The 16979-nt window shown below is 36.4% G+C and overlaps 1 protein-coding gene across 1 annotated transcript in view; it reads right to left on the bottom strand.

Moving 5' to 3' along the window:
* Positions 1–16979, bottom strand: part of LOC137926111 (uncharacterized) — a 37405-nt gene that overhangs the window by 13585 nt on the left and 6841 nt on the right. Inside the window, exons 4-6 of the mRNA XM_068769639.1 lie at positions 16629–16747; positions 14792–16501; positions 12860–13966 (exon numbers count right to left, since the gene is read on the bottom strand). Of these exons, the coding sequence (XP_068625740.1) occupies positions 12860–13966; positions 14792–16501; positions 16629–16747 (2936 nt within the window). The remainder of the gene's footprint in view (positions 1–12859; positions 13967–14791; positions 16502–16628; positions 16748–16979) is intronic.

Raw genomic sequence — 16979 nt, forward strand, 5'->3', positions numbered from 1 at the left:
CACCAACTTGACCAGACGGGTGTGGTAGTCTCAGGTAGCTGACCGGTACCTCCAGGTCTCGGTCCTTTACCACCTGCCGGGAATGACCCTTTCTTATTTCAAATAAGCGGGCTGCTTCTTGGACCCGAAGGTCCAGGGGAAGCAACCCGGCAAGTATAAGGGCCGAGTGCAGGGACGCGGTCCTGTGGGTCCTCGCGATCTTCTGCGCGAAGCCCCGCTGGACCGCGCCCAACTGCCTGCGGACCAGCAGCTTCCTGGCCGCCGGCGCCCATGCACTCGCTGCATACAAAATCGTCGGCTCCAGCACCGCCAGATACATCGCTCTGATCACCTCCGAGTTCAGACCCCAAGATACCTTCGCAGCCCTGCACAGCTGACGATAGAGGCCCTGTGCCTTCTTGCTCACGTTCTTCACGTGACTGTTGAACGTGAGCCTATCGTCAACTGTGAGGCCTAGTATCCGGACCTCCCCAGTCCGGCCAAGCGGCTCACCTCCCATGCTCAGTAATGGGTAGTCGAACTTTAGCTTGTTGGTTAGCACCATCACCTTGGTTTTGTGTGGTGCGAACCTCAGCTTGTTCCTGACCCCCCACTCATGAACATGGGCGAGAACGGCGTTGGCCCGACTCGAGATGTCCTGGGCCTTCTGCCCCGAGAAGACCAGCACGACGTCATCTGCGAACGCCTGGCAGTGTGTCCCGGTCTTTGCCACCTCCTCCAGGAGAGGGTTGATGAGGAGGGTCCAGAAGGTTGGGCCGCCTACGGATCCCTGCACGCACCCCTTGGTGGTCTCTCTGGCCCACTCTGCCCCCGCGTACCGTACGGACACCTTGCGATCGCTAAAATAGCTGTCAACAAGACGCCGCAGATTCGCGGGGCAGCGAGTCTCTGCCAGTCTGCACCGTATAGCAGGCCACCAGGCGTTATCGAAGGCTCCCTCTATGTCCAATGATACCAGCACTGCGATCTCCTTCTCCTTCAGCCGGGTTCGCAGATGCTGGATCAGGTCATACAGGGAGTCTTCGGTACACCTCTGCGGCATGAAGCCGTATTGGTGGCTACTGATATACGGTGCAGTGTACCACCGGATCCTACGGACCATCATTTTCTCAAGGACCTTGCCGAGAATCGGCAAGAGTCCGATGGGCCTGTAGGATTTCGGGTGCGTGTAGTCCTCCTTGTCCGGCTTCCGCAACGCTACGACCACTGCCTCCTTCCATCTCGTGGGGAAGTGGGAAAGCGCGAGACACCGGTTGGAGAGCGCGAGGTACAGAACGGGGTCCACGGCGACGGCCGCACGGCAGATGTCCGCGGTGAGTCCGTCAGAGCCAGGTGCCTTCTTGGCGTTGAAGGTCGATACGGACCATCGGAGCTCCTCCATCGTAAACGGGGGGTCGCATGTTCCATCATGGTCCCCCGAATTGACTTCATCGAAAACCCCCGATTTAGAAAAAGGAAATTTGTTGGTTTATTATGCAATGAACTTTTACATAAAAATAATCCTAATGGAGGCATACGAATTGGCGAGGTAGATGACATCGGCGACACCTTTTCTCTTTAAAAGAGCACCTGACAAGATATTTTGATCTTTAAATGATTCTTGAATACGGTGTACCACACATTTACACAGTGGCGTAGCTCAGTGGCGTGTGGCCTGGGGCAGATTGGGGCTTGGTACCCCCCCCCCCCCCCCAAAGAGTCTAAATAATTTCAAAATTCAGAACAGAATGTAGTTAATATATAATATAATTTGGTTCAAAATAATAATAAATATATATAAAATAACATTAGATCTTAATAAAATTTATTGGGAAAATTTAAAAACGAACATTCCTCGATTTTTGGTCTGCAAAGTCATTAATCACATTTTCAAAATCAATAGTGCCGACCAGTTCATGTTCTATTGACATTATTGCAAGATTATTTAATTTAAGTTTTGAGAAATTTCTTTCGCATGTGGTTACACTTACTCCGAGAGTTAAAAAAATCCTTACCTTGCCGCCAGTAAATGATTTATTGGCGGCAAGTGAAAATTTATCTGTAAACAAACTTCGAAGAGAATCGTAAACCCTGAGACCCAAAAACTCTTGAAGCCACCACCACCAGACACCAATCTCGTAAGGAACTCGTGGTTGTTTACTGCCTGTTTTCTTTACAATAAGACGTTTCTGTCCTATGAATTGGTTTGTTATAATGCTAATAAAGATATATAAGAACATCTCTACTTACGTTTGTGTTTTATCACAAACACGTATTACGTATTGTACCAAAATGTAAATATTTTTTTTAAATTTCTAACATAAGTATTTTCTTACCGGTAATAACTTAGTTACCGAGTTATATAACTTGGATATATACAATGAATATCACTAGGTTACCTTCCGACGGAAAAGTAGGTCGCATACTGCGAGATAAGCTTGTAAAGTACGAGACGAAAATAACCCTGTCGTCTTTATCGGCATATCTTTTGATGGAGATGACAATTACTCAGCGGTACACTCCCTAGCGGTCGAGTCCAAGGTTCGATCGTGATCGTCGACGTTACAGATCATGGGCTTTGCCCAGAGATATTTATAGCGGGATTAACATAGCCACCACGGATGGCAGGCGGTTTAGCGATCAGTGTGGTATTATAGTACGCAGGGAAGGCTGCTGCCCAGTGGCAATCCTATATATGTTAATTAAAGCATGAAGTGTAAATTATACAGGGTGTCCGGTAATGAATGGATAACCTTGAAATGTCTTATAGTACAACTTATGTCCGTTTTGAAAAAAATACGAAACATAATATATCACAAGTAGTACCTTTGATATATTTTTTTTAAAGAAAAGTCCATTTTTTTCTAAATCTAATACTAAATTTGGTTTCAATTTGTTTAAAAATAGCTGTTTTCATGTATGATCAACTCCTGATGTGTTTTTATTAATCCCCAATGATCAGAGACAATTCAATTTAAAAAATGTTCCCATATTACAAATTTTGTTACTTAGTCAAATTTTCTCCTTTTCTACATTAATGGCAATAAGTCACTTTTTATGGAAGATACATTTATGAATTATACCATTATAAAATCTACATGAAACCGACATTATTTTAAAATTATTGGCCACCCATTCATACATTTTTTTCATACCCAAGAGGTTTGAACTTCGCTTAAATAATATTTTTTGCATGTTTTTCAGAAATAAATTAATTTGCGAATTTTTTAAAATAAAAGCTATTCATACTGTTTACTTTATATCTATTAGCACAGTTAGTGTATAATAATAAAATAACAAAAAACCAATAGAAATCATTCATTTTTGGTCATAGTGTTCAAGACAGTAAAATAAGATAATAAAAATCGACTTTTCTTTAAAAAAAAGTAGTAGTAGGTCAAAGGTACTACTTGTGATATATTATGTTTCGTATTTTTTTCAAAACGGACATAAGTTGTACTATAAGACATTTCAAGGTTATCCATTCATTACCGGACACCCTGTATAAGATTGAATCTCGGGAAACGAACTAGCGACATAGATCGTATGTCTCAGTCTTCTACCGCTGAGCTACATTTGGTAATACTACGAAATACCAACGCGGAATTTGGCTACATAATAACATTCTCTTACTGTTTAATATAAATTAGGCGAATAGTTTAAAAAAATTGAGCTTTCTATTTATTTATCTAAAAACATTTTTGAGGTTGTCGATAAACACTGAATACAGGCTACGTAGTAGGTAGGTGAAATAAGCAAATATCATTAAATACATTAAAAACAATTATAATATTATTATATAAACCCGTCGTAAATATAGCAACAAAGTAATGTTAATTATATCTTTCAATAATATATCAACAATGTATAAATACAATGAAATCCAATTACATGTTGAATTAATTAATTTTAAATAAACAATATCATTTGTCATGGCAAAAATAACATGTTTTATAATCATAAAGTTTAAACTGGATGTACATGCTTGCCATTTGGCGTTGCCTGTATATAAATAATATATACTTTTTAACGAACTGCGTATGTTTTATTCTTTCCAAATCATTTATTTCTATTTTCTTTTCTATGCTAAACAGATAAAATATCTTAGTTTTATGTATCTATAATAATTTATTAAAATAATACAAATAATGTAATAAATATTTATTCTTTCTAATAAGCTTTGCTAAGCGTCTACAAAAAGACATTTCATTTAAGACATTTTATACATGTTATAAATTTATATATAGACTGCGGCCAAGTTCAGAATGTTGATCTATCGACAAGAACTTGACAGGAAACTCTACAGTGATAACTGTAGAGTTTCCTGTCAAGTTCTTGTTTTGTATATATAAGATATTATAACCCAAATTTTACATTTTTTTCTGTTATAAATCGTCTATATGTCATATCAGCCCGAGACATCTATAGGGAGATATAAAATAATCGCCATGCTTGGCAGGCGGGTTGGCGATCGCAGTTTGGTATTATGGGATGCAGAGGATGCTGTTGCCCATCTTCTAGAAACTTGTATGTGTACAGTGGCAAACTTATATATATATATATATATATATATATATATATATATATATATATATATATATATATATATATATATGCACAACCACCGAACACCTCTTACTTTTATATAAGCTTTAAATTTTATCACGGGTAAATGTTAAATTTCTTTATATTATGTGTTGTTCTTTATGTGTATGTGAACTAATATTTTTTAATTTGTTTATTAATTATCACAAATAATTGATGTACGAATGTAATTATATATTGACAACATTTTTAGTAAAAGCAATCGAACCCTGTAAGTGGCTGTGAGCAAACAACATTTGTCCCTCACCCGACTGTTCCGTTGTCTTGAACCCTATCAATAACAGGTTCACTTTCTTATCCTGCGTCATATTCGCAGTGGAGAAAGCTAATAAAGATAATACGTATTAAGAACTCCGATTTATTTAACATCTCAATACTCTCTGCTCAGGTCGTTACAACAGATTTCGGCAACGTGACTTCGGAATATAATCCTATATCCACCACAATTCACTGGGTGAGTTGGCTGGATTTTGCCGCTTGTTACTCTTTAAATCATAAGCCGTTAATAATTAAATGATTATAAGGCTTTATTTAAAATAGGTTTATAAACAACTTCATTAGATATTTTTACTTAAACAGCGTTTACGTGTATTGTAAAAATAATTGTGAAAGTAATTTATAAGACGTATTTAATAATTATTTGGTTAACGAACAACAGTTTTGCGAATCGGATTAAAAAAATGTACCGTGTTGGAACCTACATGATTTATTGTAAATGCCCTGGTGCAAACAAAAACTCTTCTGTATATTTATTAAATACTAGCTGATCCCGCAAACGTTGTTTTGCCAAAAAAATTAAAGTTTTTAATTAACAAATGTAAGATAAGGGTTGATCATAGAGGGGTGAAAATTTAGGTTTGTATGTATTTTTGTATGCTGTATCATAATAAAATAAAAACCAAAAAAATTGTCTAAAAAATTAAAAATAAAATTTAGGGGTGGACCACCCTTATCACTTAGGGGTATGGAAAATAGATAGTAGCCGATTCTCAGACATACTGAATACGCATGTAAAATTTAGTAAAAATCGGTCAAGCCGTTTCGGAGGAGTTCAAGTTCGAACACCGTGACACGAGAATTTTATATATTAGATTATTATACATTAGTAAGATCTAATGCTAATAAATGCAAAATTAATATGGTCCGTTTTATTAAGCTAGCTTATTTATTTATATAGTTTATTATATATTAGGCAATAAACTTTCAAACTCATACGTAGGTTGAAAAGAACGCAGAATAAGGCGAACTTAGGGAAACTTCCTTTATAATTACAATGTAGTGCCGTAAAAAAACAAAGCTTTACAATGTAAGCTCTTATCTCGTCAAAGAGTTTGTTTTAAATTCACTCTAAAAATCCAGAGAGACTTTTATACATCTAAGACTGTTGAAAATAGTTAAGAGTGCTTATAAAATATTATACTCACAAAAACCAGAAACACAAGGAACAAAAAATTTAAAAACATCTTCGATGTGTTAAGAGCGCACGGGTCGGCCATCGCTGACAACAAACAGACAAGACTGCGTTAAAATTTCTTAACAAATCATTCAATTTAATGTATTTAGGTTCAATGTAAATAGCATAAAAGGATACAAATCCTTATTTACAATAAGTCTATATGTTAGGCAACATTCGTTTATTAATAAATAAATTTCTTTTCACTGTTATTAAAAATACTGTATACATTTTCTTAGTTTACATATGCTTACGTTAGGTGGCGCTTTTCTTAATTGTATTTATTGAATCAACCTTCGTTTTGCTTGTATCTGACTTGTTAAAAGGTTTTTACAATAAATGACTATATGACAATTGAATAATAGTGTATAAATGAATACTTTGAAACGAAATCCTTATGAGTGAGGAAACAATTCAAGCTAAGGTCTCTCTGAGGTCCTTTCACTCTAGACACTCAAATGAGGGTATTCGCATAAATGGTCGGTAAGTTCCTATTCCGTTGAAATACTTAATGTTGATTTTTATTACTGTCAAGAAGTATGTTTTTTTTTAATTCCTGGGTTACACCTTACAAACGTAAAGACGTTCTGCCTTCTCGTGGATGACAATTACGTGTGGTTCCTATCCATTAAAACTACCTCAACGGTCATCCATGGTGTGAGGGACCCTGGTAACTTAATTGAGAATATTTTTTGCCTCTCCCTCACACTGTGCTATTTTAGATATTCCGCGCCGGAGTATGTTTTGTACCCGTGACTATAAACAGGACTCTGATACAAACGCTAATTAACAAAAAAAAAAAAAACATTTATAGATAAAAAATAGAACAGTCTACAAAACCGTATCAAATAAAACCTTTTTGCTATCAACTCCGATATATTTCAAGATGACTCTACCTTTTAGAATCCATGTCCACCAGGCAAGTTACATTACCAATACGCTATTAATGGGACAACAAGACTTGTAATATTGTTCCCAGCGGGCTTTTAGATACACAGTAACAAGCAGTACTTATATCTCTCCTGTTTTATATTCTCTCATATTTTTATATGTGGAATACTAATAGCATTACATATTACGTTACTTAAATACGACACCATCATTATCATTTCTGATGTAACACGTCCATAGTTGGACATGATAGAACCGAAACTGGCCTTCATAAGATCGTTCTGTGGAAGAACGTCTTACACTACATTTACCGGTACGGAATCTCTACTTCAGAATCTTAAAACTCTACCGTTACGTTCTACGCGCTATGTAGCTTGATTACTGCCACTTGAATTTGCCAAACCTCTGGTTAATGTCGACCATATTCGTTCGTTAAGGATTTTCTCATTCCTGATCTGGAAGAGGAATCTAGAATATAGCCATATTCATGGTTCATTGAAAGACTGTGAGCTTGTCAATAAACGACAGTGGGAGAGACATTAGTCCGAGTTCGTCTTCGATCGCATAAATACGGCACCAGATCGGTATAAAATGCTAAATTTTATTTGCCTTGGATTGATAGTTTATTTGTGGTAACAAATGTTAACAATTACATTTTAAGCAAGTTTCCGATTCAAGTTTGTTGTTAACTGAACCAAATTTTCATTTGTCGGAATAATAAAACAATGAACATCTAACGCACACGAGCTCTTAGGAAACAATTAAAACGTTAAAAGTATCTCCTTTAATCATTGGAATCAAATTTATGTTAGATTGTGAAACAAATAAGACTTTAGTCCTTACTGTTACAGTGAAGTATATATTTATAACAAACAATAATAAATTTTTGTTAAAAAATGTATAGGTAACTTACCAAGGAAACCGTCAGGTAGATGAAGACAACGACGATGCGCGTATGAACACTATACACCGACTCATCCGTAGCAGTTAACTAATGACGTTCCTTATCTTAATGATACAAATTAGTTAATGTACGTGTTAAATAAGAACTATCGTCACACGGACAGTCCGCTTTGACAGCTCGTATCGATAGCAAGCTTCATCCGCGCTCCTTTCGCGACCAGCGCTGCCCGCTCGTGCCCAACCCGGTCGACTACACCGCTAGCCTGTCGCTAGCGCAACAGTTTGGTCCGTGAAAAGTGCCGCACTCTCCGGTTCACCGCCCGCTCATAGGACACACGCTGTCGCATTCCCAATTCAGAGCGGGACTCGTGTCTCGACTACCCTGGCCCCCGCGTGGGCTAATTGTTGCTAGGACAGTTAGCTACTGTAGAGAACGTCTTAACTTAGATAGGAATTTCTTGCTCCGGCGACTCTGAGGCGGACGATGGTCCGACGTGGTCTCGAACCATCGTGATAGTACCACGACGGGCTATCGAAAAATAGCAAGGCGCGAGAGAAGACCGCGTGGCGATCCCTGACCGGGAGATACCGCGGTCCCCCGTTTAGCGCAGAGGGCGACCACCGGGGGGGGTTTTAGTGGGTAGGAATCCTACATACCTCTGTCCTCCCCCCAGAGGCAGTGCATCTTGAATACCAGAAGATTTCCCCCACCATAAAAAAAAAGATAGGAATTTCTTAACTGCATCTGCATTCAAACAATCAACTAGTGAAAGTTCGAAAAATACAATGCCCGGCAACGGGGGCTAACCATATACGGTGTCCAGATTCGTACGGTCGTCTATTGTTCCCGGAAAGCGACGCTCCGTATACCTGCGCCCGCACACAAAGCACGCCTCTAAAGGCGTCCTAAAGACGTCCTTATAGATCCCTTCGCAGGGTTTCCACAATCCACTCACCACACACCGCACGCTTCAGACACTGGCGACCGCTCGCCGCACGATAAAAAAAAACCCATGCGATGCTCAAAAATCATTCACAACACTTCCCACCGTCTGTTACGTAAACGGCGATGGCCTCCCGACGCCGCCGCCGCGAACAGCGTGGGCGATCCGTGGTAGGATCAGTATCCTTCCATAGATTGCCGAGTGGTCCACGCTGCCGTCCACACTTGACTCCTCATTCAGCACACGATCAGTAACACTGACTAGACTGTTTTAAGCGCGTTAGCCGCGAGTTCTGCCGGCCGACTGGGTCGCGCGGGGTTTGTGTCTTCGGGGGGGCAGGCTGGGTGAGCCCCGCTGCTATCTTGCGGCCACTACCTTGCTGTGACTTCCTCGTCCTACCGCCGAGTGCTCGTGCAGTTTCGGAAACCCGAATCCTTTAATTTTACATAGTTCACAGACCCCCCCGTTCCGTGAACTCGTTTCCGATGAAGCTGTAAAAGCCGCAAGGCTAACAGCAAAAACATCTCATGAGACTATAAACTATCGTCAACACGAAAGTACGAAACGAAAGTTTTTTCCAATTTTAAACACATTTCAAATTGTTATAATATCATCATACGTTTCACATCATACGTTTATTTACGACCAGTTGCAGCGACAGATTCCGGATTGTCAAATTATTGGGTTGGCGTAGTCTTAAAGAAAAGATAAATAGATAAAACGTAGTTCAAAGTGTTCACTTTATTTGTTGATTTAATCTCTTAATAATATAACACGATTACTAACATAAAGTAGCCATTGGAAGGCTATAAAGCGCGCTAAGTAGCCGTTGGGGCCATACGTGGACCGGCAAGCACAGCGGCATATTAAGGGCGTTTCAAAACGCTGATTACAGACAGCTTCCGCTCCCGCTCCCGCTTCCTATTGAAAATCTATGGGGGAGGCCTATGTCCAGTCGCGGACTTCCACTGGCTAAAATGATGGTGTTGATAATGATGCGAATACATTTTATTATTTTAATTATAACCGAGAATTTATTTCGTTACGTATTTTATTTGATCACATCCCAACGCAGTATTTTTTGGTTTTAATTTAAATGCTTAAAGTCTAGAAACACGTGGTTTTTATTTACAGTACGGTTTGTGCGAGAAAATAAAATTGCGGTTTTCACTATTTTCCTCGCGATTTTGAAACATATTGTATTGATAAGAAAATCTGTAATGTCTTGACGAAGATGTGAAAAAACGAAACTGTATTGATAGACCACATTACGACTTGCTTCATTTTTTATTTATTTAAAAGATGTGTCACTTAAAGAATAAATTCGTTTACTTTATGTATACGGGCCGTTTGGTACTAATCATTCAGCATTAGTAGCCTTGTGTTGTGTTATGGTTGGCTATAAATTCAACTGGTATAGGATGCTGTTAGACTTTTTAGCTTTTAAAGTCTGGTCGAACTCAGGTCTCGCGGCTTACATCTGTGGCGTTCATTAGAACGCACCCAAATTTATTATCTGTGAACGCATCTGTTTTCGACATGCCCTCTTACACTCGGTACATCTCGACCTCTCTCTGACGCGCCGCGCTACCGAGCGGACGTGTCGCTTCAACCGCTGTTCAACAAAGGAAATACTTGTAACTCATATTGGGATTTCTTGTTCTGCGATATTATATTATAAGTTTACTATCCGGCAAGTGTTTTTCTTTACATCGAATTATCTATTACGGGACGAGGGATCCGTACTAACGACCACCCCTCACATCAAACACAGACATATTGTACTAATTGATATCATCTTGGTTGTTGGAAGGAGACGTGAATCTCTTCTCAGACGACTTTTACTTATATCGATGTCATGGGTTGAAATAGGGGACCAATTTAGGGTACCTATTAAAACGTATGAGTCGCATTATCTTGTTTTGAGCATTAAAATCGCATATACTACAGACTTGAGTGATTTTTCAATGTCCAACTATCGAGCTTAAGCAGTGGATAAGAATAGAAAAAATTGAGAAATTGCGAAGAAAATCGTATGACGCTTTTGGTTTTTCATACAAATTAGTTTTATAAATACGGGATGTATTTATAAAAATATGTCGTCGATCCCAACTAAAACATTTCGTACTAGAATGTAATCAAACAAAAAATATCTTGTACTATAAAGCATTACAACGAAAATATATTTAAATTACGACAGCCGTGATTTAAAATATTTTTTTGTAAGTAATCTTTGAATTAATATATTTAGTCAATAAATTAAATGATCACTCTAAAGTAACTTTTGACTATTATTTTCTTTCGGATCACGACCGACACATAAATTTAGAGAGCAGGATGTCAGTCTGATCAGCTAGTTCTTAATATAAATAAAATGTAATCTATAAATATATTATTCAATGCGATACGAAACAGATCTATTCGTAATTTATTAATTATGCTTTTAACTTAATGATTAGTAATGTTTGACCAAAGATCTATTAATATGAACTTATATTTAAATTTATTTGGACAAGGACACTGTTATCTTGAGCAGTGGTAGCCGAGCGGCAGAGGAATGAGACTTGCGATCGCTGGTCGCGAGTTCGATTCCTATGACACAACCTTATATAATTCACACTGTGTATTACTTATATAGGATTGCTACTGCACACAAACAAGTACTGCGTACCGTAATACCACATTGCAATCGCCAACCTGCCTGCCAAGCGTGGCGATTATAGTACATCCTCCATAGATATCTTTTAGTGAGGTTTATACCTTGCAGTCGGCGTTTATGGACTAAAACAACTACGACTGTCATCTCATATAATAAGTATCTGTTTATTAATAAGATATTGAATATATATATATATATATATATAAACCCTTAATAAAAGTCAAGTCTGACATTCGTATATGTTAACAATAATAAAACTGTAATGAGAATTTTCACTTTTATTTATATTATTAATAACAAGTTAATATGATTATAAAGGTTGGAAATAAATTTCGTTAGCTATTGTGTAAAGAACATTTTGAAAGTAATCACAAAAAAAATCTATCTGAATTTGTTGTGGGCTCTTGTAGGCCAGTGCCAAACACAGAGTGTGTAACATAACTCATGAAGATGCCCCGTGGAGGGGTGAAACACGTGTTGAGTAATTTGGTGGTGGCGGTTGTGTGATTCGCATTGTTTGCCGCATACGCATTTATCAGCGGGCTGGCGGGCGGTGCGCTTTGTTGCACGACTACCACTGCATGTGCGGAAGTGGCTAAATATTGGTCCTTTTCTTACTTAGGATGGACTTCCGCGAGGTAACGCCTGATTCCATTAAAAGAAAGTATATTCTAAAGTTATGCAATGATTCACTGGACTGTATTGACTTCTTGTAGTATATTAGTGACAGAACGTTTCGACTGAGTTTCATTCCTGACAGGTTCAGACATTATATTAATAAATTAATAAACAAAGAAACCGACCAATTCTACGACACAATAATTCTTTATGATGGTGATATGGTAGTCGAAGGCAGCGATAAACAAAATTCTCAATTGTAACCACAGCACAGTTGCATCACATGTCATCGAAGTTTTTCTTCTCTTAGGAAAAGAAAATTCTCTCACACGCGGTTACCTACTTCAGGATGCCTTCCATTAGTACGAACCATTGACCCGGAGATACGAAATAATTTTATGAATTGTATTGTTCACTTTTCTACTCTTAAGTTTCCACATGGGACATGGAAATGTTTCTACGAAATAAACCTTTAGATATTCCACTGAACAGTTATTACTCGAACAAATTCTCCGTCTAATTTTGATGTATACATCCCGTAAACAAAAATTGGAACACAGCAGGGCGAACATTTGCGCGTGATAAAAAATTTCACTTTTATAATATTGGCACCATCAGTGAACTAAAATTAAATATCCCATTACTCTCGAAATCCTTTTTAGTATTATTATGTAAAACGACAAAAACGGATATTAGGTAAATTAACGTTTGTCCTAAATAGATAAAATCATGTATAACTCTGGAATGATTACTGAAGATAATTTATAAGCGTTTTTTAATCTAAAAAAGTAAATAAATTGCACTTACCTCAAATAGCGCAATCTTCTCCGACACTGACCTCTTCCTTGGTTTTTCCTTCGCATTTATAAATTCTTTCTTCTTCTGTTCTATTCTCTCCATGTTGTTAATTCTCATTACCATCTCTTGAACTTTTCCCTTTATTGCGTCACATAAATCTAATTCAACAACCGACGTCATTCTTTTACTCCTTAACTCTTCTCTCGTTTTTAATCTGCTGTATTCATCTTTTTTATATTTTTCTATTGTTTCACTTTTACAAACGTCATTACTACGTAAAGATTGTGAATTTATATTTGGTCCCAATGAAATTTCCGTAACTGATATATTGTCTACAACAACACTTTCTTCGGGTTCTTCAATTTTAATTTTGGTACTGTGACTGTCATTTTTATACGATATAACATCAATAGATTTTGCATTTGATGTGTTAAAATTACTTTCAACGGTTTTCTCCATAAATTCTTCATGTTGGTTACCATATCTTAAATTTACGCTAGGCATGGTCACATATTTTCGTGTAGTTACATTATCTGCATCATTATTTCGATAGATTTTTACGTATGATCCTATTTCACTAATATATTTATTTTTACCGTTATGTGTGACTTCGATTTGGGATATACTTTGATTGTCAAAAACATTGTTTTCGATACCAGTAATTTCATTAATCTTTTGAGAATCAAGTATGTTTGTATTCTTTATACTATTTCTTTGTGTAGTGTTTTCTTCATTTTTCTTAAACTTTACAAAGTTATTATATTCAGCCGTTTTAATAGTTTCAATTTCATTGACAGCGTCTTTAACACATTTGTAGTTAGATTCTCCTAATTTTGTCCCGCTATAAGAGTCTTTTACTATTATCTGATTATGCTCGCTATTTATAGTATTGAAGTTATTTTCATCTATAATAGTTTGATGATGAGTCAATGCGTTCCTTTGGTCTGAGCTTTTATTTGTTCCCGGTACTGGTTTTTCGGTACTTGGTTCCTTCAATAATTCATTTACCACTTTGGGTCTCCTTAATTCTGTGCTTGTTTGTCGAAGTGTCGGCGGATGTTCGTAATGAAGTTTTGATATTTTTGTTTTTGGCAACGGTTCATTTGGTTCATCACGCTGAAATTTGAAATTGTATTCGAAAATCGATATTTGCTATAAAACTGTACTACATATATATTGAGTAGAATTAATTTTTAATATCAATTATTTTCCTTGTATGAAATCCAAAACGAATTATACAAATTTCGTATTATGATAAAGCAGTTTACATATATATGCAAGGAATGATTTAAAGCTGAACATACGTCGCGTATAAACCCTACCCTATAAAGATTGCATACACACTATGGTATATCTATTTTACCTTATGATCAGAGAACAGCTGTTTTGGACTTAAAGTAGCATATAGCGGTTTTGAAATTTGTAAGTAAGAAATTATATCCTTTTTCATTGTAATGTTCTCATTATTTGTGACATATCCCAGCGATATTTTTAAAAAACCGTACTAAGAACAGAGGGTGACTCTCTTTTCCTCTTTTTCCTCTAGTTTTTAATCTTAGAGTATGTCGCTGTAGACGACATGTGTTAATTTACCGTTTTGAATAAATGACCATATTATACAATTTACAACTGAAAATTGATTTTTAATCAAGAAAACCGTGGTGGTCGCTATTTGAATGTTAAAAATTGTAGATTTTAGACCGACATGAAACAAAAATACGTGTTCGACGAATAGTAATATGGAAAGGAACATCTCGGCCGGCTCGTAATTGCAATAACTAATGAGCTACAGCTAAAACATTTATTACGCAGCAAACCGTATATGATATTCCACCGCTCCTCTTGAGAATAATACTGGGTTGATTTGCTATACACGACAAATAAAGCAGACAACAAGAAAGTAAACTACGCACACTTATGATTTTTCAATAATTCATTTACCTCAAACATTGCAATTTTCGTTAAAATAGACTTTTTGTTTGGCGTTTCTTCAAATTTATCTTTATCTAACTTTGTATCCTTTGTATTATCGATGGAGCTTATCCTGCGAATAATTCTGTTAACTTTGCCTCTTAGTATAGGTATATCCTCTTCCATAGTATTTTCAAGGTTAAGTTCATCTTTCTTGCTTACATCTATTTTGGTGCTAACTTGTACTTCTTCTTTCTTTCCAAATTGCTTATTTTGAGTGGCAGATATTTTGGAGAATACTTCAGAATATATCTTGGATTTATCCTCGTGTCCATCGTGTAAGATTATTTCTCGTTTGGCATTATTTAGATTATCTTTTATCGACGCTTCAGTCGTTTGTTCATTACTATCACTTGTTATATGGGAGTCATGGCTTGATAAGTCAATGTTTGTTGTGATTGGGATAGTTGCCTTTGTAATATTTTCGAATACTGTCTCTGCAGGTGCTGCAGTTATTTCTTTACTTTCATCTGTCGTTTCCTGCTTTTCATATAAATATTTACTCTCTAAACGCGTTGTTGCTCTTAAGTTAGTTGACTCTGAAATATCTTGTTTAAAGCTACTATTACTTGTAATCACTTGTTCCTCAAAATGATTATTTAATATTTTCGTACTAGTCGATGTTTCTTGATTTGATAAAGTAACCTTTGTTTCAGTAATAGTATCGTTTGGCAGTGAAACATCGATCTGAAAATTAGATATTGCATCATTCGTTTCAATATTTTGATTTTCATCTAAAAATTCAACCGGAGTTTCAATTCCCTTAGTAACATCGTCTGTTTTCAATGACAATTCTAAAGAGTCAAAATTGTTTTCAGTAAAATCAATTTTATATATTTTTGATACGGTCTCTTTGTCAATTTTGATATACTGATTCAAACTTTCAGAAATAGACGTTTCCTGTGTCAGAACCTCTTTATCATCCGCTATTAATTCTGCGGAATCATTTACTAAAACATTGTCTTCGGTTGTTGCGAAATCGAAAGCAGAATCCAAATCTTCAACGGTCTCTATGATTTCTCCTCCTTTTAGATTTTGGATATGTGTTTTTGTTACTACATATGAATCTTGTGTTAACACTGCATTTTGATTTCTCGATATACTTCTGTTAATTTCATTGCTAGTTGCTTCAGTTTTTATTGTAACTGAGACGTTGTTTACATCTTCACTGTTAGTTTGAAAGTGTTCAGTAGTTTTTTTACTCTTATGAAAACTTTCACTTTTTTCTTCAGCGCTAATTCTTGTTTTTTCACTTAAACGTGTACGATTGTGATTATTTGTTTGGGTTTTAGTTGTATCAAACGATTGACTCTTTTTGAGTGTAGATTTAAATTTATCTGCTGGTATTTCAATGTCATGTTCGCTTTTGCGTTTCAGCAATGGGATTTTGGATTGCTTAACTTTTTCGACATTTACTGGATGAGTTTTTTTCTCCTCGTAGTTGTGTATTATTTCCTCAAATTTGCTTTCTATTTGATTCACATTTTCAATGTTACTTATAAAATCTAATGATGTGTCATCAGTAGGACTCATTTCTTGAAAAATTTTGTCAAATTCATCATCAGCTTTTGAGCTCGTAGAAACATCATCTTTTATGTGCGTACTAGTTTCATTTGGCGGAGTTGTCTTACAATCTTTTAGCCTTGGTATCGATGATTTTCGGCTGTAGCTTAAGAGTGTCTGTAAATGATAATAAAAAAGTTTATTGCTTTATGCATGCACGAATGATCCTTTTAGGAATATATGTACATATATATATATATATATGTTCAGTTGCAAAATATAGTATAAGATTAAAGCTATTTACATTATCTTGCTTTTCGCCGGTACGTTTCTGTTTCATCTCCGTCTTAACTCTATCTATTGTTTTCCTCAACCTCGCCATGGGGATCTTTGTATTTTTTCTCGAATCTGTAGCTTCTTTATCTGAAAATATAATTATCTTAATTTTATTATGACATACATTATTATATCTTGCTAATCTACTTCTTATTGAATAATTTCAGTAGAGATAAAGTGCTCGACTTTATATCGGCAATCCGGAGAATGTATATTTACGTATCAATATCCTTCCGAGTTTACTTCACTCAAAATAGATAATAATACTGATTATATTTAAGTGTATTCTTGGAGATAAACACATTATGTATTTTTTGTA

Source organism: Battus philenor, unplaced genomic scaffold (assembly GCF_028537555.1).
Source record: "Battus philenor isolate CCGP_79_NKW_IND1 unplaced genomic scaffold, ilBatPhil1.0.hap1 SCAF_29, whole genome shotgun sequence".
Classification (NCBI taxonomy): domain Eukaryota; kingdom Metazoa; phylum Arthropoda; class Insecta; order Lepidoptera; family Papilionidae; genus Battus; species Battus philenor.